The sequence below is a fragment of the Balaenoptera ricei genome, chromosome 9 (genome assembly GCF_028023285.1).
Source record: "Balaenoptera ricei isolate mBalRic1 chromosome 9, mBalRic1.hap2, whole genome shotgun sequence".
Classification (NCBI taxonomy): domain Eukaryota; kingdom Metazoa; phylum Chordata; class Mammalia; order Artiodactyla; family Balaenopteridae; genus Balaenoptera; species Balaenoptera ricei.
The window spans coordinates 77,985,165-78,007,394 of NC_082647.1; the positions used below are offsets into that span (position 1 = coordinate 77,985,165).

The 22,230-nt window shown below is 39.1% G+C and overlaps 1 protein-coding gene across 2 annotated transcripts in view; it reads left to right on the forward strand.

The window, feature by feature from the left end:
* The window catches only part of ELAPOR2 (endosome-lysosome associated apoptosis and autophagy regulator family member 2), an 89,290-nt gene that overhangs the window by 23,188 nt on the left and 43,872 nt on the right, over positions 1-22,230 (forward strand). For both annotated transcript variants that reach the window (XR_009504880.1, XM_059932860.1), the window contains exons 4-9: positions 2,024-2,110; positions 4,334-4,439; positions 5,500-5,652; positions 6,269-6,357; positions 18,920-19,100; positions 20,562-20,690. Coding sequence is in view for 1 of the 2 variants with exons in the window: in XM_059932860.1 (XP_059788843.1) it covers positions 2,024-2,110; positions 4,334-4,439; positions 5,500-5,652; positions 6,269-6,357; positions 18,920-19,100; positions 20,562-20,690 (745 nt within the window). In the remaining variant the exon portion in view is untranslated. The remainder of the gene's footprint in view (positions 1-2,023; positions 2,111-4,333; positions 4,440-5,499; positions 5,653-6,268; positions 6,358-18,919; positions 19,101-20,561; positions 20,691-22,230) is intronic.

Sequence of the window (22,230 nt, forward strand, 5' to 3'; positions counted from 1 at the left end):
CAAATTTATATTGCTCTTGATAATGGAAATTTCTAAATCACAAATTTGCTAGGAAGAGATATTTTCCACGAAGGTATGAGCCTTAGACTCAAAGTCAGGAGATTCTGGCTCAGGTCCCAACTCTGCAATTGCTGATTGTGTGTTATTGGACAATTAAGTTAACTTTCTAGCCCTCAGCATTCCTTTTTGTAAAGTGGATTGTAGACAAGACCTTTTAAGGAGCCTCCCAGCTCTAATATCCTTTGATGAGTTTAAGACGTTAAGCAGTATTCAAACAGATTGGGTTTTTAAGTTGCATTTTGTTTGTAAGATACTTCTCAGACGGAGTGATTCCCTATTCCATTGGACATTTTTGCAATATTACTAAAATAAAGTTAAGAAGCAAGATAATTGTATAATTGTTAGACTCAGCATTTAGTTTTGTGTTGTCCCTTAAGTCCTTTGAGAGTTGTCAGTAAAGGTACTCTTAAGGCATGAAATTTCATTACTTCCTCTCAATGATACCTTTGTTCTTCTGGATATGGACTGAAAAGGGATGGTGAGTTCATGTTCCTTCTTTTACTGATGTTTCAGCCTTATAGGTTGCAGTTTATTGACTCAGAGGGTCAACACCTTACGGCCATCCTGCAAAATGGTTAGTGGAAAGGAAATGTCTGAAGACTGAAAGATACAGATGCACCTGTGAACAATTCATAATTGAAAGCAGTAAAGTATTTAATTTTAGGAGTCTGGGAGTTTCATTCAGCTCTCCCCTCCACACACACTTTTTTTTTTTTTTTTTTTTAAATGATGAAACTGAAATCTGGAGAGAATAAATGATTAGACCAAGGTTATACCTTTACTGGTTACTTTTAGAATAACAGGAGAACTCAGATCTGTAGAATGCCAATAGAATGTCATGATAATGCATGATGTCTGATATCAGCTGAAAAAAACCTTTCAGTTTTTCTAAACATTGACCACCAAAGGTATATTCAGGGTTCCTATCTTTTTAAAAATGGCTTACCACTTGCATTAGGATTGTCATTATGCTTATAATATAAATATGACATTTGAATTCAGTTAAAGCAGAGGTCCTCAGGAGCAGTACCAGTATTGTCTGGTATTTGGCTGTTGCAAGGATCTGTTTTCTAGTTAGTAAGTCTTTAGGAAATAACTCGTATGGAAAAGATTTTAATGCTATCTGTGAAATTAGTCAGGGGGATGAATGAAGTGGAAAAATGATTTAGAGAAGAGAGAAATAGCCATTTGGGGAGAAGTATAGTTGATGAGATGTTATTTTAACCCTACCCTGTTGCTCACTGTTACGCAAGACTGTAAAGATGGCCAAATTTTTGATGTCTAGGTATTCTTCACAGGCCTGGAAGAGTATGTGCCAACTCCTAGGTATTTTGGAAGAATTGCCTGAAAAGCACAAAGTGTTTGGTGCTAAAGATATTAGCTGTATTCATTTGAACTGGCATAGAATATCATTAACATCTGTCCCCAAATACCAGCTGGGGGCTTTGACTTTGGCTGTAGCCACTTACCTGTACACATTTGGGTTAAGTCCCGGGGAAAGGAAGACAAAGCAGATTTCATTTATTTATTAATTTAAAAATTTAACGGCCCCAAATCTTATAAAAAATAAACTTTATTTTTATACTTTCGGGCCTGCATGGTGAATGCAAGCTTTTACATTTTTGTGATGACTTTTTCCCCTTTATGTGGATTTTCAGTGTTAGCTCTCTCTTCCTCTGCCTCTGACGCTCCTGCTTACCACCCCCTCCACTGCCCCCGCCTTCTTAGTGGCCTAGTCTTTTTGTTACAGTAATGAGGATGGTTTACTTAGAACTGCTAACTCATATGCAGTTGTCACGTAGGCTCCAGAGGTCTTGGTACGTTTACTTGTTGAGAATTACTCATGGCCATTGTTTTGTAGACCTTGAAAGAAGCTCTTGCAGCCTGTCCTGTGCTGAGTAACAAATTTAATTAAAGCCATCATTCAAGAAGCTTTACTGGGGCCCTTGTGTTTACTCCACAGATTCAAAATGATCAGTGCCAGGAGATGGACACCACTGCTGACAAGTGGGTAAAACTCACCGACAGTGGAGCATGGGGCTCTCATTCTGTAAGTCTCTCTCTGTCCCCCTCCTCCTCCCACCAGCCCCATCCTTCTCCTTCCTTCCTTTTCCCAAACTTTTATTTTTTTTAAAGTTTATTTTAAGAAAAAAAAGATCAAAATTGTTTTTTAATTTAGATACTTCTAGTTAGCAAAGAAATTGTCCCTAAGTTTCATGGACTCAGGCTCTTTGTAGTATTGTTTTCCTGCCTTTCTCTTTCTTCGCTCCCTCTTCCTTCTCTTTCCCATCACACTCCAACTCTCCTCCTTTTAAAAGGGGCAGTAATAGGAAGTAAGTCTGCTCAAAACTAATATACAGAACCTCTGAGTATGTAAGTTTACAGATGTGGCAATCACATGAAAGAGAATCAGTGAGTCTTGGCATTGGAAGGATCCTTGAGTTTCTTTCATCCAACTTTCTCCGCAGTCTCCCCAACAAATGATTCTCAAGCTTGTCTTCTTGGGGACTGTGCTGATCCCATTGTTGGACAGCTCTGCGTATTACAAAATTCATCCATGTCTGGAGCTGAAACCTGCTTTCTCTCTATCTATTCATCACCCACTGTTCAAAGTTCTACCCTTTCTGCTTGTGTCTGGTAGACTAACTACTTACTTCTTTAAGGACAACTCTAAGTGCTTGAAGGCAATTATCAGGTAACACAGTCTCTGAATGTATTATTATTTGAGGCCTTTGGAGTGAGACATGGATTTAAAATCTAACTTTGGTTTACAGTAGTTGTGTTTCTTTAGGCAATTGGCTTCGTCTCTTTGATAGTTCATAAGAGAAATGGGACCAATCTTGCAGAGTTAAATGAGATGATACATGGGGAGGGCTTAGTGTGGTGCCTGCAGTGTAGATTGGACACTGTTTCAATAAGTGACCGCCCATCCTTGCCTTTGTGTTGTAGTAGGTACCTCATCCTTTTTTGTTTTTTTGAATTTTTTTTTTTTTTCTGCATTGGGTATTTTTTGCTGCACGCGGGCTTTCTCTAGTTGCGGCGAGCAGGGGGCTACTCTTCCTTGTGGTGGGCGGGCTTCTCACTGCGGTGGCTTTTCTTGTTGTGGAGCACGGGTTCTAGGTGTGCGTGCTTCAGTAGTTGCAGCACACAGGCTCAGTAGTTGTGGTTCGTGGGCTGTAGAGCGCAGGCCCAGTAGTTGTGGCGCACGGGCTTAGTTGCTCCATGGCATGTGGGATCTTCCCGGCCCAGGGATTGAACCTGTGTCCCCTGCATTGGCAGGTGGATTCTTAAGCAGTGTGCCAACAGGGAAGTCCAGGTACCTCATTCTTGAGTGATTAATATGACGCACCCTTTAAGAGTACTTTTCTGATCTGTTTGCCTGGAAGTGATATTAGTGCCACTTAAGATCCGTTCATCTAAGCATTCAGTCCTCTGGGCTTTGAAGGTACAAGTAACCCTTGGCAAGAAATATGCTTTCTTCACTTACAAAGACTTAACACAAAAGGAAAGTACTTAACACACTACTTCTCTGAATCTCTGGCAGGGTGAAGTAGTCAGATATATTTTAATTTTATACTGCTTGAATTTGGCCAGCCAGAGACTGCATAGAAGAGTAGCGTGGCAAATGAGAAAGCAAGGCACCCTTTACATTAGTTTACTTGACTAAATCAGCGTGAAATTGATCAGAAAAGTAGTTTGATTTATAAATATAAAAATGTTCTGGTGGCAAAGGAAGCAAATATTAGACATGGTATCATTTAAGTTCTGGAGTCATAGAGTTAAATCGGGTTATTCTATAAGAATAGTCCTATTTTTCTCTTGTTGCTGTTGCAGTGTTTTTTGTTAAATAATTTTAAAATGAAGCAAACTCATTCTGTTACCTTTTTGTTTTCAGAGCCCAAAGATCTACTTATGAATAGTGGCAGCCAATCAATATGTAATTGGGCTAAGTGCCTTTCACTGTCTAAAATGAGTCCCTTTTAAATATAAACCAAGACTTCATGCAAATGATTGGAAAAGCATTTTATCTTTTATCATGCTTGAAGAATTTTCTTTTCCTTTTATCATTACTATATTTTGGGGGTTGGCAAACTATTTTTTTTTAGAATTGAAGCAGAGCTTAGGTCTCAATTAACAGTAGATTTAAATTTGTGGGTTCCAAATAATGGTGTTTCATTATAATGCATTGAAAAGTGTATAATAGATTAGCTTCCACATATGGTTGGAGGTAGCATCGTTTATCTGACCTGAGTCTCTTGTGTTCCCTTTATAGGTAATGTTGAAATCAGGCACAAACATACTGTACTGGAGAACTACAGGCATCCTTATGGGTTCCAAGGCAGTCAAGCCAGTGTTGGTAAAAAATATCACAATTGAAGGTATTTCACAGCAGTCTGCTCTGGTAGTCACCTGTCACATTTAATAGTTAGTTAAAATATTGATTACTTTGTTGGTTTTGCTGGCTCACGGGGATATAGGACAGAAATTAATAGGTTAGACATCATACAGGCCTAGAGACCCTGGTTTTATTCTTGGCAAATTGACTGGGATTTTTTTTTTTTTTTCCTATCCCTAAACTGAATTATTTAATCTGTGTGGAAAAAGTAAACATAATGACAATTGTAGGTGTCTTTAAATGAAAGAAAATAATATTTATTAATAAGATCCTACTATTCATTCGAGAAGTCTCTATTGTGCTGGCATAGTGCTTATTCAGGTCACCACTATATCCCTAAAAATAACAGTGAAATAAATACCTTGGCCTGACTGTCTCCTACACCTTTTGCCTCTCTGAACCAGCTGTGCATTTTCTGGCTCAGGAGAGTAGCCAGTAAACCCTGGCGTGGTTCATTCTCAATTAGGGCTACTTTTAATTAAAGCAGTTGATTCTCCTTTATTAAAGTTTGGCTTAACGTTTTAGTATGTTCTAGGTACACTTGTTCCTGTGACGCTAACTCATTAGTCATAGGGACATCTGCTGGCAAAGGCTGGAATTACAAGCCAGAAGAAAAGTCGAGCCTTTCCCAGGGTCCCTTAGGTCTTGTCAGTTACGTAGTGAACAGTGGAGAAAAAGGGAGCAGGTGGCCACAAAGATGAGAGAATGGTATAGAATTGGAGGGAGCCTTCGAGTTTATGCCACTTCTGATTAGTGGAGTTGTCTTTTGACAGCTGAATTTATACATTGACTGTATACCTCTATCAAGTCTGAATCTCTTGTTGAAGTGTTTGCTCCACTTATATGTTCAATTCAGTATCCAGCCCAGTTCCTTGCACATAGTAAATATGTTTTTGGTGTTGAATTAATGGGATATAAAAGACCTGGGCTAAGCTTATTGTTAATATTTCTCTCTCACTTCGGGTGGAGGCAGCAAGGACGCACTGATTTGCTTGTTGCTGTTGGGTCCTCCCTCCCATGCTCTGTTTCCCATTACCACACAGGGGTGGCATACACATCAGAATGCTTTCCATGCAAGCCTGGCACCTTCAGCGACGAACCAGGTTCATTCATCTGCCAAGTTTGTCCCAGAAACACCTATTCTGAGAAAGGAGCCAAAGAATGCATCAAGTGTGACGAGGACTCCCAGTTTTCAGGTAAACTGAGTCTCCAGTTTATACTCTTTGTTCTTTTCTTTCTAAATTTATGTTTGTTGAGAGTAGATAGTCCTAAGCCAGAACTCACACATACGATGTGATGGAAACAGTGGGCCAGAAACCAAAGTGCTGAATGGAATCCATACTGAGTGGGTAAAATGGGACGTCTAATTACCCCTTTCTGCAGGACTTTTCTCTTTGTCTGTAATGTTTTCTATTCCACCCCCCCCCAACCCCTGTTTTGGGTATGTTTATACTTGTCTAAAAAGGTTCATATTGTACTTTTAGATGATTCCTTGGCATGGAGATGTACTTAGAAACTTTTAATTTGTTCCACATTTACAACATTCTGTGATAATGGAGGAAATCTAATGTCTTCTTGGAAAAACTATGATATGCTCCTTGTGTATCATGGAAACATTTATTGCTCTAAGGAAAATAAAAGTGCAGGCCTTTATTTTCTTTAGGCCTAGCTAGTTCTACCTAAATTCCTCTGGTGCAGTTATTTTTACTTTTCACTTGTCTACTTTTTGTTTGTTTGTTTGTTTTCATGTTTGCCTTTTCTTAGAGTCACAGCATAAATGACTCATTTCTGAAATTCGTTTTCATGTTGCAGAAGAAGGATCCAGCGAGTGTAAGGAACGTCCTCCCTGTACCACAAAAGACTATTTCCAGATCCACACTCCATGTGATGAGGAAGGAAAGGTACAGGCCGTGTTCAGTCAGCTCCATCCCACATTTATCCACCCTTTTCCCAATTTGAGGAGACTCGAATTTGTTCATGAGTGAGTTAAATGAGTAGATTTATAGTACGTGAGTGTAAGTAGCACGAAGGAAATTTAAGATTTTAGACTCTGAAGCCCACCTTCCCAGCTTTGATTTTCGTATCTATTGCTTTTTAGTGCTGTGGGCAAGTTATTTGCTCTAAGTCTCAGTTTTTTCATCTGTAAAACGGGAATAATGTCAGTACCTACTTCTTAAGGCTGCCATGAGAATACATGAAATACTCAATTTAAGGTTCTTAGCATAGTGCCTGGCACATAGTGAGTGCCCAATCAATCACTGCTATTTTTAACAGGTACATTTTTGTCAGAAATAATATCAGGAGAAGCACAGCCTCAAAGTGTGTTCTGTGACTCACAGGATGGAAATACTGTGTAACTTCTCTTTAATTATTTGGTTACTCAGTAGGTTTGGTCAATAAAAGCCATGCAGCCATAGGCTGGTTCAGTTATGGCAGATTGCTGTGTAATTGCATTTAGAAAATGCAAAGTAATTACCATATAAATGGTACTTAGCCAGAGGAATAATGCACACATGAACTCTGCAGTTGACCTGCCATTGTCTTAATTAAAAAGTTAGGGACTTCCCTGGTGGTCCAGTGGTAAAGAATCTATCTTACAGTGCAGGGGACGTGGGTTCGATCCCTGGGCATGGAACTAAGATCCTGCATGCTGCGGGGCAACTAAGCCCGTGCGCCAACAAGTATTGAGCTTGGGCACCCTGACTAGAGAGCCCGCGTGCCGCAAACTACAGAGCCTGCGCGCCACAACTAGAGAGAGAAAAACCTGCAGCCACAACTAGAGAGAAGCTCGCGTGCCACAATGAAAGATCCCGTGTGCCTCAACGAAGATCCCGCGTGCTGCCACTAAGACCCGACGCAGCCAAAAATAAATAAAATAAATAAATCTTAAAAAAAAAAAAAAAGTTAGCCATACCAGCCTATGTCAGTAGGAGAAACTGAGATTAAGGTGGCTGTTTTGCAGCATTCTTTGTGTGTTTTTTGCATCTTTGAAATAATGACATTTAATTTCTTGACCTAGTTTGGAACATATACAGAGATGTCAGTATTACTTTCTTTTCTTAATTTTGTATCCTTAGGTTCTAATCTATAATTTTTATATTTATATAGTTGTTAATCTTACCCTTAGTCCTTAGGGTTTTTTTTTTTTTTTTTTTTTAGAAATTCACGTTCTTTTATTTATTTATGACTGTGTTGAGTCTTCGTTTCTGTGCGAGGGCTTTCTCTAGTTGTGGCAAGTGGGGACCACTCTTCATCGCGGTGCGCGGGCCTCTCACCATCGCGGCCTCTCTTGTTGCGGAGCACAGGCTCCAGACGCGCAGGCTCAGTAGTTGTGGCTCACGGGCCCAGTTGCTCCGCGGCATGTGGGATCTTCCCAGACCAGGGCTCGAACCCGTGTCCCGTGCATTGGCAGGCAGATTCTCAACCACTGCGCCACCAGGGAAGCCCAGTCCTTAGGGTTTTTTAAAAAAAGAATTTACTTTTGAATACTTAAGACCAAGTATATTCTTGTGTTTACAGTACAGCAAGTACTTACTAACTCAGAATAAATCAAAGGAAGGCCAGTTTAAATTAGTGGAAAATTTCAATGATTAGAAGTACATCTATTACTTTTAATAAGAACAGTAACTCTAACAGCTTTTAAGTGACAAGGAGTTATGAAGTAAGATCTTAAATGCCCTACTATAATGGCCAAGTGAGGCCTATTTCTATTTGGAAAATATATGTAGAGAGCCATTAAGGTGGGTTGAAAGTAACCTGGAATAATGTTTCTTTAACTAAACTTTTCTTAGCTAAACTTTCCTTATTAATGAGTAAGGCAAATTAAATTTAGTTTATTTTATGTAATAGTCATTAATTTAGTATTACTGAAGCTTAAATGAATGAGATCCAGTGTACAAATAGATCTTGTTTTTGCTATAATGAAAGTATTCAAAAGGCATATTTTTATTATGTCAGTGAGTAGTTTTTATTACGTCAGTGAATAGAGTGACAAAATCTAGTTGACCTGGGCTTAAGGAAGTAAAGCCATATATTAAAATATATTAAATGTAGAATGCACAGAATACACACACATGCACACACACACGTATATGCACATGTGTACACCCACAGGTGTATTGTGTACACAGATACACACAAATTACGCTCTTTCTGTTGTGTCTGGGTAAACTCTGAACTTGTTATAGAACAAAACAGTGTACCAGCACACCATAAACTCAGACATTCTTTTTTTTTTTTTTTTAAATTGGAGTAGAGTTGATTTACAATGCTGTGTTAGTTTCTGCTGTACAGCAAAGTGAATCAGTTATACATATACATATATCCACTCTTTTTTTAGATTCTTTTCCCATATGGGTCATTACAGAGTATTGAGTAGAATTTCCTGTGCTGTACAGTAGGTCCTTATTAATTATCTATTTTATATCAGTGATTCTTTAAAAACTGCTTTAAGACTTAATTCAAGAGAAATGTTTCTAGCTTCAGAAGTGAACAAAATGCAATGGGAACTTAATTAGATAACAGATATAGTGAAGAAGTGTGAATAACACATGTGAATTTGAATTTTTTTCTATTTTTGTTTGTTTCAACATTTTCATTTGTTGTGGTTTCATCTTTTTAAGAGGTATGTTATTCTTGCTTGGAGTAGCCTGGTGATTTCCCGGTGGCTTAGTGATGTTTCCCAGGTTGTTCAACGACTGTGTTTTGGCTCTTTTTGTCCCGTCATACTCTTTTTGATCTTGTTTTCCCTGTGCTTGGAGAGGATCATCAAGGGAAGTGGCTCTTGAGGTATACAGACTTTGAACATTATAATTTATATGACACAGGAACGTTCAAGTTTTTGAGGCTTCATTATTTGATTGCTTCCTGCCTCTAGGAGACATTTTTAAGGAAAATTTAAATTGGTAACTGGAACCATTCTAATCCTGATTAAGAGACTCTCGTTTACATCATGAAAAATGTGGAATGCCTACTCATTCACGCATTTATTCAGTGAGTCTTTACGGAACATTGGTTATATACAGAGTTGCTGAGTGATGAGAGCAGGGCCATGTAAGGATAGGGAGAAGAAGAAGATACACGTCTCCATAGATGGTAGAGCAGTGGTTGTCCAGTTTCAGTGAGCATCAGGCTCACCTGGAGGTTCCTGTCTCAGATTTTCTGTTTCAGTAGATCTGGGGCAGGGCCTGAGAATGTATATTTCTAAGAAGTTCCCAGGTAATTCTGATTCTGCGGGTCCAAGATCTCAGCAGTTTGAGAACTACTGGTCTAGACTTTAGAGGAAGAGGTAGTCTGTCAAAGAAAATGAATTATTATTTCCAGTTATTATTAGTGCTACAACAGGGAAGTCTGAGTTATTTTGGGCTCTGATCAAATCAGGGAAGGCTTCAGAGCTGTGTAAAACCTGGGCAAGGGCATGGGAGGAGAGCATTTCTGCAGGAGGGAGCAGGATGGTGAAGACCTGACGTGGGAGGGAGCCTGAGTGTGGCCAGAATGTGAGGATATGAGTAGGGAGTTGCCCTGGATGCCACAGGCTAGTGCTAGAGTAGGCATGCTTTCATAGTAGTGAGTTAGCTTGAAAATTTTACATATATTTTGTTTTCTAAAGGTTGCGTAGAGCCCACTTTTTACCTGTGTTGCATGAGGTACCCCCATATGGTTACATACAAGCACATGCACAGATTCAGTGCTTGAGATTTGAGCCCAAAAGAATGTTGACCCGTGATAATGATCAAGTATTCTTCAAGAGAGGGCATCTTTTAATATTAACAAGGTATTTGATGGAGCTTCTCCCTATGGATGATCTCCGTATGGATAAGATCTCTCTGTGGGTAAGACAGAGAACTGTGGACCCAATGATATGGTTAAGTTGGATATATGGCTAACCCAAGAACTATATGTAAAATGTTTGATTTTATAATTGGATGGCAGCTAGGAGAATAGTTGATCTGGACTAGGAGTGTAGTTGTTATATATTTGCCGTAGGAAGATAAATTTAACAAAGTATTTCTACATACCCTAACTCGTACCAAGAAGAATATGAATTCAGATAACTTATTTTCATCATATTATTGAAAAATCCTTAACTTGCATGAAGACATTAGGGTTAAGTATATCAAATAGTAAATTTATAAAGCTGGGTCAGGATGATCTCTGTGCTTGAAAAATGAGCTCAAATTAGTAAAATCAAAATTTATTTGTGTCAAAGAAAGTCTCAGATATAAAAGTATTTAAAAAAGAGAAAACATTAACTTGCCAAAAAGATTTATAAGAGAATCCAGGCTTTAGAAGACCTGGCTCAGAAAATTAAAAAATATAGCGGATATTTAAAGGGGAAAAACCTTCCAAGAATACAAAAATTGAAAATTGGGTTTTCATTTAAGCTGTTTTTTTTTAAAATTTTTATTTTATATTGGAATATAGTTGATTTAAAATTTTGTGTTAGTTTCAGGTATATAGAAAAGTGATTCAGTTATACATATACATGTCTCAATTCTTTTTCAAATTCTTTTCCCATTTAGGTTATTATAGAATATTGAGTAGAGTTCCCTGTTCTACAGAGTAGGGCCTTGTTGGTTATCTATTTTACATATAGTACTCTGTGTATGTTAATCCCAAGCTCCCAATTTATCCCTACCACTTTTCCCCTTTGGTAACCATAAGTTGGTTTTCTGCATCTGTGACTCTATTTCTGTTTTTGTAAATAGGTTCATTTATACCATTTATTAAGATTCCACATATAAGTTATATCATGATATTTGGCTTTCTCTATCTGACTTACTTCACTTAGTATGATCATCTCCAGGTGCATTCATGTTGCTGCAAATGGCATTATTTCATTCGTGTTCATGGTGGAGTAACATTCCCTTCTGTATCTATACCACATCTTCTTTATCCATCCGTCCATGGACATTCTGGTTGCTTGCTATTGTACATAGTGCTGCGGTGAAGGTTGGAGTGCACGTGTGTTTTCGAATTATGGCTTTCACCAGAGAGACGTGCAGGAGTGAGATGGCCAGATCATAGGGTAGCTCTATTTTTAGTTTCTTAAGGAAGCTCCATACTGTTCTCCATAGTGGCTGTACCAATTTACAGTCTCGCCAACAGCGTGGGAGGGTTCCCTTTTCTCCACATCCCTCCAGCAATTTTTGTTCGTAGACTTTTTAATGATGGCCATTCTGATTGGTGCCAAGTAATACCTCCTTGTTGTTTTGATTTGCATTTCTCTACTATTAAGCGACGCTGAGCATCTTTCCATGTGTTTTCTTTCTTTCTTTCTTTCTTTTTTGAATCAGTGTGTGGGAAATTTACCTTTTGAAGTTGGCTTCTTGAGAGTCTGCCCTTTTACGAATTCTCTTTCGAGTACTACCCCAGGACGTTTGTTGAAGGCAGGTATCATTTAGAGCTCCACAGGCCTTGTGATGTCAAGTGCCCATAAGCACTGGTTTTAAAGTTGTAGTTACGGGAAACGGCCACAAGGTAGCAGCATTTCTTCATGCCAAACTCGGGTTACTGGGGTAACCAGAGGCTTGGTAAAAGTCCTGTTCCAGGGTTGTAAAGGAGAGTGGAATGTGGTAGAACAGACACCCAAGGGCTTGTGTTTCTTTACATCTTCCCCCTTCCACTACAACCCCTGGACCAATCCCAACCCCTGCAAAAAATGTGCAGAGTTTGCTTTCATCCATGGGGGCAGCTACTCTAAGGAAGGGGGCTGGAGGTGGGCACCTCAGCATCAGGAGACGTGGGGGCCAGGTGACTTTTCAGTGCTCTTCCAGCCAGACAGTCCACAGTTTTTTGGTTGCACCAGGCTTGGCATAGCTGTAGGAAGGTCCGCCTGGATCTGGAGATTGTGGTCCCATCCAGAGGGGACCAGGCACTACAGGTCCAAGGGGAGCTCCTTTGCTGGCACATCCTTCCCAGCTCCCTCAGCCCCATGAGAGTCCAGCCTTGGGAACCAAGGCTACTGAGGCTCCAGGGCTGTGAACCAGCCCAGATTTCCAAGGCCTGAGGGGAATATAATAGGCATTCCTTTTTTTTTTTTTTTCTTAATTTTTAGATCATATTGGAGTATAGTTGATTTACTATGTTCTGTTAGTTTCTCCTGTACAACAAAGTGAATCAGTTATACATATACATTTATCTATCTTTTTCAGATTCTTTTCCCATATAGGTTATTACAGAATATTGTGTAGAGTTCCCTGTGCTGTACAGTCTGTCCTTGTTGATTATCCATTTTATATATATAGTAGTGTGTGTATGTTAGTCTCAAAGTCCTAGCAATTCTCTTATTCATCATATCAACAGAGCTTGTCTCATATCTGCCTGTAAAAGTCAGGGGGTTAAGGTAGCTTTCTAAAGGAGTCAGCAACTTACAGAAAAGCTTAAGGTTTTATTTATCTTGGGTACCAAAACTAGACAGAGTAATTTTTTTGGTCTGTTTTATCTCAGGGTAAAAAGTGGTCCCTCCTACCCTTACCACTCTTGGATGTGATACATGTTTCCTTTTAATGGTGGCAAAGCAAGGTGTCAGTTTTACTTCTCTACGTGGGGATGATTAGAAAATTTAATGAATTTTAAAAATACTTTTCAGAATTGGAGTGAGGGAAGGCAGGGCAGGAGTCTCTTGACTCATGTGACTGGGAAATCATTGCAGAGCAAAGAGTCTTATCAAGACTTTCTCTTGCTCTTCTCGCTGATATTCTGAGCTCAGTTTGATTTCCTTCTCAGGTAGGTTCTTTGCTCTGGTGCCAGATACCCCCTGACATCTCTACCCAAACTACTGTCACCCTCACAGCGTTTTATAGGAGGGCTGACCGAAGTTTCCGAAAAGACTCTGGCCCTGCTTGCATCACGAGCCCATCTCAGACCAACCATTCTGTCCAGTAGCGTGAGCTACTCTGGTTGGACAACTTAGTTCACCTTCTAATCCCTATGGCTGGAGAGCCCAGACCATATAACTCCCAGTTCCTTTCAGCATCACACAAGTCAGTTCCTAAAGAGAAACAGATGGTGTCTGTTACCACAGTAAAACGAGAGTGATCCTGTACAGGTTCCGAGAACACATCCACTCTTAAATAAGGTAGCTCTGGCAAGATTGTCTTGAAATACTGGGAATTCCCACATAATTTTGTACATACCTCTCTTGATACTTACATGGTGATCATAGTTTGGTAGTGTTTTGGTATGAGATCACTTTATTGCAAATACTTGTAAAGATGACTGTTTCCTTCACCGAAGTCTCTGCTTCCTGTAGACAGAAACATGTTCTTAATCATTAAAAAAAATCTCTAGTCCTAGTAGAGTACCTGGAATGCAGAAGGTAGTGAAACATCTTTTGAATAAATTAGTGAATGAGAGAATTGGTGAGTGAATGTATGATTAACACGTTTAGAGTGTTGTGTTCTGTCCTTGGTAGAGGCTTGGGGAAATTTTCACAAAATGGGAAGAATCTAGAGAAAAGAGTCCAGGATATTAAACTATTTCATATGAAGTATGGCTGAAGTTTCTGGGAATATTTTTTCAGCTTGGAAGAAAGACACCATCGGATGGAGAAATCATGATCATCTTGCTGGTGTTTCCTAGTGGTCCCAAAGAGATCTGATCTCTTTCCTTTGAATAACCATGACATTTCATGTTTCTCTTGGAATTGATGATGATGGCAATAATAATAGTAATAGTAGTGATAGCAGAAGCAGCTGTCCTTTACACATTTATCTGCATGCTTGCTCTTTGTGTGTGTGTGTGTGTATATTCACACATTGCCGCCAGTTCTTTTTTGCAACAGCTATGTAATTAGACATTAGTATACCCAGTTTGCAAACAAGGAGGCTGAGGCTTGATGAGGTTAAGTAGCTTCCCTAAGGTCATAGCTACTCATAGCTATGTCTTAAGGCTGGAATTCTAACCCAACTCTGTTTCCAAATCTGATGCTTTTGTATGCTCTCTGTATATTTTTCTTTTTATATTATAGCAGTTTGTGAATCTGTCTTATTAAACTGTAACCTCCTTCAGAGCAAACAATTTGTCTTATTAATATTTAAATTTCCTGTAATGCTTTCTTCTACACGTAGTAGATACTTAATAAGAATTTCCCAAATAGTTTAAGCATTTGAAGGGAAGTCTTAGAAAAAAAAGAAATAGACCTTTCTGTGTTATCCCATAAGGCAAAATTTGGTTCATCAGGCAAACTTAAAGAAGATAAATATCAGTTGTATGTAATGATGTTCTGACAACCAGAGTTGCCCAGTTCTGGAACGGCATGTTTTGTTAAATTGGAAACTTCCTGGCAAAGCTAGAGAGTGCCTGGTAAGGAAGGTTGTTTTAGAAGGAAGCCTTCTTGAGAGGAGACAGCCGACCGTGGAACTTCTTCATCTCTGAGTCTAGGAAATTGTTGGATCATAAAGGGTTTGCTAGTGTTTTTGTATCAGATTATGTAGTACTTTCTTTGCCCTTTAATTAACTTCAGTATTACAAATTATTCCAAGTGCTCAATGTCTGTAACACAGTCCTTCTGAGTTACAAAGCAGAAGTAAGATGGAGGGGACATTAAAAAAATAAGGTATAAAGGGATATGGGTTTTAATTTATTTATTTATTTATTTATGGCTGTGCTGGGTCTTCGTTTCTGTGCGAGGGCTCTCTCCAGTTGCGGCAAGCGGGGGCCACTCCTCATCGCGGTGCGCAGGCCTCTCACCATCGCGGCCTCTCCTGTTGCGGAGCACAGGCTCCAGACGCGCAGGCTCAGCAGTCGTGGCTCACGGGCCCAGTCGCTCCGCGGCATGTGGGATCCTCCCAGACCAGGGCTCGAACCCGTGTCCCCTGCACTGGCAGGCAGACTCTCAACCACTGCGCCACCAGGGAAGCCCGGGATATGGGTTTTAGCTCAGCCTTTCTTCCTATATGATTTAAGCAAGTGGAATGTACTTGGTGCCTGTGTTTCTTAATTAGGATGATAGGAAACAACATGGCATTTCTCAGTGACTAGGGATTTCTGAATTTATTTTATTCTATAAATTTATTTATTTGTTTATTTTTGGCTGTGTTGCATCTTCATTGCTGCACGCAGGCTTTCTCTAGTTGCGGCGAGCAGGGGCTACTCTTTGTTGCAGTGTGCGGGCTTCTCGTTGTGGTGGCTTCTCTTGTTGCGGAGCATGGGTTCTAGAACGCAGGCTCAGTAGTCGTGGCACACGGGCTCAGTAGTTGTGGCGCACAGGCTTAGTTGCTCCACAGCATGTGGGATCTTCCTGGACCAGGGCTCGAACCCGTGTCCCCTGCATTGGCAGGTGGATTCTTAACCACTGCGCCACCAAGGAAGCCCCGGGATTTCTGAATTTAAAATAAAAATTTCATGACAGTCTTCTTTAAAAGATTTTCTTAAAAGAAAGGTTTATTGAGATTTAATTCTCATACCATACAACTCATCCACTCACAGTGTCAATTTAGTGTTTTATATTATATTTAATTTTAGAACAGTTTCTTGCCTAAAGCCCCAGCTAGAACCTCTGGTGCAGTGTGTTTTTGTTTTCGTTTTTTCCCAGTACAATGTTAAATCCCCATGGTGTCTTCCACATAATGGAAGAAGAGGATCCAGACTTTTAAGCATTTAGAAAAGGGACAGGGAGGAAACCACAGGGGAAAACAGCAAACAGCAGAGGCTTCATAGAAAAGGAATCCAAGTGAATGCTGCTACGTAGAAGGGTGGGCTGAGGACGTGCTTAGCACAGATGTGATGTTGAGCCTGGCTTTGAAGGAGGGGTCAGACACAACTTGGCAGAATGGGGTGGTAGTAACAAGAGAGACAAAGGATGAGTGCCCGGTGATTTGCAGCTGGAGAGGATTGAGGTTTGGGAGAGGCAGAGAGACAAGTGAAAGCCTGCCTGACTGGGAATATCTGAGTTAGAACATCATGATGCACAGGGCTGTTAGGTTGGAGTGACAATCAGTAAACCCTTTGAAACAACATGTAATTTAGCTCAGATGAGCTCAGCCAGTCTACAAAGCCTTAGTGCGTTTGTGCAGCGACTTTCGAAGGAAGAAAGCTGGCAACCACGGACAAACCCAGTCTCAAAATTTGTCAAAACTTCAGTCTTCCCAGTTTTGAATTTTATTTTTATGTGAAAACCAGCTTCCAATCGATACCCCCAATGCATTTCTTTAAAACATATTTTACTCATGCTTATATATTTTAAATATACCTGGAGACTGTAGCTCTTCTGTAATCTTAATGGCAGTCTGCTCAGTTTTGCTCTATTAGGGTTTTGGTTTCATAAAGCATTTCATAATTTTTTCTCAACTTGCCAAAGAATGACTTGATTGTTGGTTTTTCACCTGCGCTGTGAGCCATCTGGTGCTAAAGATCATTAATATTAATTGTTATCTTTCCCCAGTCAGCCAGACTTGAAAGCATCTGCCCCATTAGAAAGAGAGGCACAGAATCAATCTGCCATGTGAAGCAAGAGGCTCTGCAAAGAAAACTTTCACTGCAGAGCATTTGAAATTTGACTTTTCAACATTTAAATGTTTTAAGGTGGTGCATATTTTCTAATTTTTAAACATGTACTATGCTTGGATTGAAAATCATGTGGTTAGCCAATCTGTCAAAAATGTATTTGCATATTTTATTATTTTTACCCTCACTGAGAGTATTTTTACTCTCCCTGGCTAGTGCTCCTTTACCATTTACTAGCTGTGTATGACTTCTGGGCAGGTATAAGAGGTCTCATCCGAAGTTTCCTCATTTATAAACTCGTGCATAATGTAACTGAGCTCCTGAAGTGGTGGGGAAGATTGCATGGTGCCCCCACGATGAGCCATTGGTGCCCAGCCTCAGCACCACACCCACTCCCACGTGGGAGCCAACTTCTCCCAACAATGCAGTAGCTCTCACATAACTCATTGCGATTTTAATTAACATCAAAATAAATCAACACATTTGTGAATTGCCTAGCCTTGGAAATTTGTTTTCTATGCTCGTGAAGCCAGAACTTAAAAACGACAATCCCCCAAATGTAATGAGGTTTCATTTGCTTACGTTCTCTGAGTTTTACATTGCATTTCTCAGAGGAATTGAGCGCCCCTGTTGGATACAGGATCTATTTACTTTTTTCAGCTGTTTAGGAAACTCCAGCAGGAATAGCCATCATTTGGCAGATGGTGAGCGAGGCAGATGGGGGAAGTGGCTGGTTAAGCTGTATCATGATGTAGGCCATAAATGCAGAGAGAGAGTTGTAAAAAGAAAAAAAAATGTTGTTTATACTTCTGTTGAGACTTCTACTTTTTAAACCGTGTTCTTAAGCAACCTTCATCAGATAAGGTAACCTATTCTTCCATAAGGGAATATTTGAGAATGAAATCGAGTGGCCGTAAGGGCTCACTATAGATGACTTCTTATTAACTGGAAATAACTATAGAGAATTGCCTTTGATTTTGCATCTCCTGCTTCAATATTAGACTTATCATTGCAGAAGCTGTTGTAAAGGAGAAACAGTACTTTCAGCCGACCATATGTTTAACGAGGGAACTCTTAGTCTCTTTTTAAAAACGATATTAAGTTATGAAAGAGTTGATTTTTCTCTTTGCATTTAGAATGCCTTTTATGTTTTTCACCGTGCATATGAATTTTGTTTTGAAATGGCTAACCCACTTAATGTTTCTGGTTCCAAAAGACAATGATTTTATAATCACAGTTTTCTGGGTTTGGCTGAGTTGTAGCTGCTTAGTTGTATCTTGTTTTGTTTTTGGGGGTGTGCATGTGTGAGAGAGAGGAAAAGTTGAAAAGACTACCCTCCATGAAGATAGAGGTGATCTTAATCCTGTTGTTTGGAGCACAGGTGACAGGGCCTAGACGCCTCAGGAGGAAATATTTTAGCTACAGCTCTTGTAGTCCAACATCAGGTTATTGGAAAAGACTCAGAGAGCATCTACCAGTGTTTATGAAATAACGGGATTGCAATGTGAAGCTAGAGCTATTCTTTTAAAAAAATAACCGTTTTGTTTTGTGACCACTGTGTGCAAAGCATGGTGATGTGTGTTGTGGGTAGAGGAAAGGAAGAGAGAGTAGTGGGGGTCTCAGCATGAGAAAGGGAGTCTGCATAGAAACTTAGGGCAGTTAGGGAAGAAAGTGAACAGTGGCTGGAAGAGTCAGGGCTGCAAGCATGTTCTGTATATTTTAGAGAGGAATTTCATGACGAGGCCATGCTGTGTATGACGTAAGGCCTCCTGCAGCTTAGTGTAAAAAACATTTGGAGGTAATGGTCATTTCCCCACCAAAGTGTTTTATTCTTTTTGTCTCATTTTGTTCCTAAAGTTTTAGATTCTCTTCAGCTGGCCCTTCTATTCTACCACTGTTTGGACTTTACCTAGTCTTTACCGTGTCAATTTAACATGTTTGTTACTGGAAGTTTAAAGCAAATAAAGCATGTTATATGACTTGCAAGCCTTTTTTTTTTTTTTCCTCTCTCTCTAGACACAGATAATGTACAAGTGGATAGAGCCCAAAATCTGCCGGGAGGATCTCACAGATGCTATTAGGTTGCCCCCTTCTGGAGAGAAGAAGGATTGTCCACCTTGCAACCCTGGATTTTATAACAATGGCTCTTCTTCTTGCCATCCCTGCCCTCCTGGAACGTTTTCGGATGGAACAAAGGGTACGTGATATCAATTGGTTCAAGAGTTGGACCTTGAGTAAAATAAACTTGTTGGACCACATTGACATTGTCCTGAATTGTTTTTACGGAAAATTTTTTAAAACACATAATTTTCTTATCTCACAGACTGAAGAAGAGTTAAGAAATATAAGGGAATTGTGAGACTGCAGTAGCTTATTCAACATAGCATAAGGATAGTTTTTAATGGCATTTTGTGTAACACACAACCTCTTAATGGGATGATGCTTTGGATATTTATAAGGGAATTCCACCAATTTAAGTGATTATGGATAAGTGCTCCTTTTCCAGTGTGTGTGCACACATATATTGATGCAAGCATAAAATACTTCTATTTCAACTGGAATAATCACATTTTATGCTATAATAATAGCAAAAATTGATTATTTTGATCAGATAGCAATTAAAATAGTTCCTAAGTAGATTGTTTCAAAGTGTACATTTGGGAAAAATTTAGTACTTACCAAACAATAATAAAGTGGTTACAGAATTTGTTTTAGTTTTACTAGATAAAGATTACAATGCATTTTTGTGGCAGGTATCTTACTTGAATATAGCTGTGCTGTATACTTAATATCCAGAGCCTCTGAGAGCATAACAAGGACTCGAGAGTTGAATTGACTTGGGTTCAAATCCACTTGCTGCAGGCTCCCAGTAGTGTGATTTAGCCACTAATTTGAATTCAATTTTCTCATTTGTAAAACTGTGGACAATAATATCTAGCTCGTCATCACTGAGCAGGTTATATAAAAATGTCTCCTGCAGTACTTTGGTACCAGGAAATGCTTGCTCAATGAACATTTTCTCTCTCTCCCCTTCTTTTACTGATGTGATAATGCCAAGTGTCTTGGCTAAATAGAAAAATGATTGTAAGAGACCCTTTTATTTAGTGTCATAGATGTTAATTTAAATTAGGTTTATTTATAAATCTAACTCTTTCCACTCTCCCTCAGCTCCCATCATCACTTTTAAGTATAGCCAATATTTTTCAAGTAATCAGTCCATAATTAAATGGTGTAATTGTCTGTTAAGTTTAGTGACTAATAGGAAGGGTGGAATATTTCCTTATTTATGAGGTAGAGGAAACTGATTCTAAGATCACATGTAAGTGAACTTATTTCAGAATTACCCTTCTTATGGAAGATAATTTCAGTATTAGCAGTTATTCCCAGAAATGCAAGGAAAAATTATCTTAAAAGATTTTGTGTTCTTTTCCTTTTTCATGTTAATCAAGTATATATGTGTATACTCTATCCAGAATTATTTTTCTTTCCAGATTGCTCTTGAAAAAGTTGTTAATTCTTAAGGGAATTGGTGGTTTACTATCTCTCCTTTCCACTTGCCTCTCTGCTAGTTAAAGTTTAGTAGTGCTTGGAACAGAGGGAGAGGAAATTATCCAGATGTGATTTAATTGTAATTCTCTGCCCCATTTGTCTCCTGTAGAATGTAGACCATGTCCAGCAGGAACAGAGCCTGCACTTGGGTTTGAATATAAATGGTGGAATGTCCTTCCTGGCAACATGAAAACCTCCTGCTTCAATGTCGGGAATTCAAAGTGTGACGGAATGAATGGTGAGTTCAGAATCAGCCTTCTCAATGTATTTTGGTGGTAGAGACTCTTGGACTCACCTGTGTAAAAACACACTAAATATGGCTATGAGGAACTTCAGTCTTATCATTTGGCTACTTGCCTGTCTTCCCAGACCTCACATAAAATTAGTAAATATGGTGTCATAGCCACATGACTGCCCTCTAAGAATATAAACTGTTTTGCATTTTTTTGGAGTCAGTTTTGAAGTAGATGTTGATGATCACCATTTATGGTTGTTATAAATACCAGAATAGATCACCAAGGGAGGCAGTGAAATTTGTGTTGTTCGCCACTTGGAAGAGTCATAGTGTATGTATAACACCGTATGAAAGCATTTCTGCCTGGATTGGTTTTCTGGCTCAGCAGTGAGCCATGAGGAGGGGTTACATCATCTCTAACTCTCCTTGTCTATGAAGTCTCTGATCGTGTTTACAAATGTATATGAGCCCCACTTACTGAAAACTTGGAAATGTGGCAGAGTTCTATAGGACGGTTGCTGAATTTTATTTGTTCTTACATTTTAAGTGCACGGTGAGCCTACCACTTAGTTATTTCGCACTATTTGTTGGTCAAATGAATGACAATATCTATGTATGTGTTTTTAAACTTGACACTAGAAATAGGTGTTATAGATACTAGGGTTTTACAAAAATGTGCCCTTTACTTTTATAAGCTCAATGGCATTTTTTTTATCAGTTCACTTTTTCTCAATACTGTATTTTTGATCATTGTAAAAAAAAAAAAAGCTTTCTAATCACATCTGTTTTAAATCAGCACCTATCCGAAATAAACAGGCTTGGGATGTAGGAAGTGAGATGTACACATGAGTACTCAGGTTGACAAATCGTAGGTCCTTGAATAATTTTGGTTAAACAGATGCGTGAAAAAAAGCCTTTGTATATAATGAACATTATGGAATAGTACTCTTTATCAACTAATAATCCTGCTTCTGGGAATTTATCCTAAAGGAGAAGAAAAAAATAACACAGTAGTAATTACCCGAATATAAGGGTTTATGTTCCAAAAAGATCCTACGGTTGCACTCTAAGTTGAGGAAGTTTCAGACATAGGAAAAATAAGAATGGGAATGTATTGAAAGCATTGATACATTTGTGTGTGTGTGTGCATGTGTGTGTATGCACTTACTAGTGAAGATTATCTGAAACTTTTACTTAGTCTTTTAAAGAAGTTACTCTTAGTCTAATTCTCATGACAATATTTGATTTAGCCACTTGCTTACTCATTCACTAGAGGCTGTAATTTAAATTTTTTCTGATTTTCAGAAATGTTCAATTATTAATTTAAAAAGTATACATCTCTGCAATATTTAGTATGTGATATTGAAAGAGCAGACAGTAATGTGAAAAATACAGAGGTAGAAGGTGATGTATATTTTTGTGACTGGTGGTTCAGTAACCAACCTTGGGAAAAGCAGTGCTCAAAATATTGGGGGTCAAAGCGAGAGGCCCAGGGCAGCCTGTCTCATAAAGTCGTTACTCCATCATGGAATTAAAGTAGATG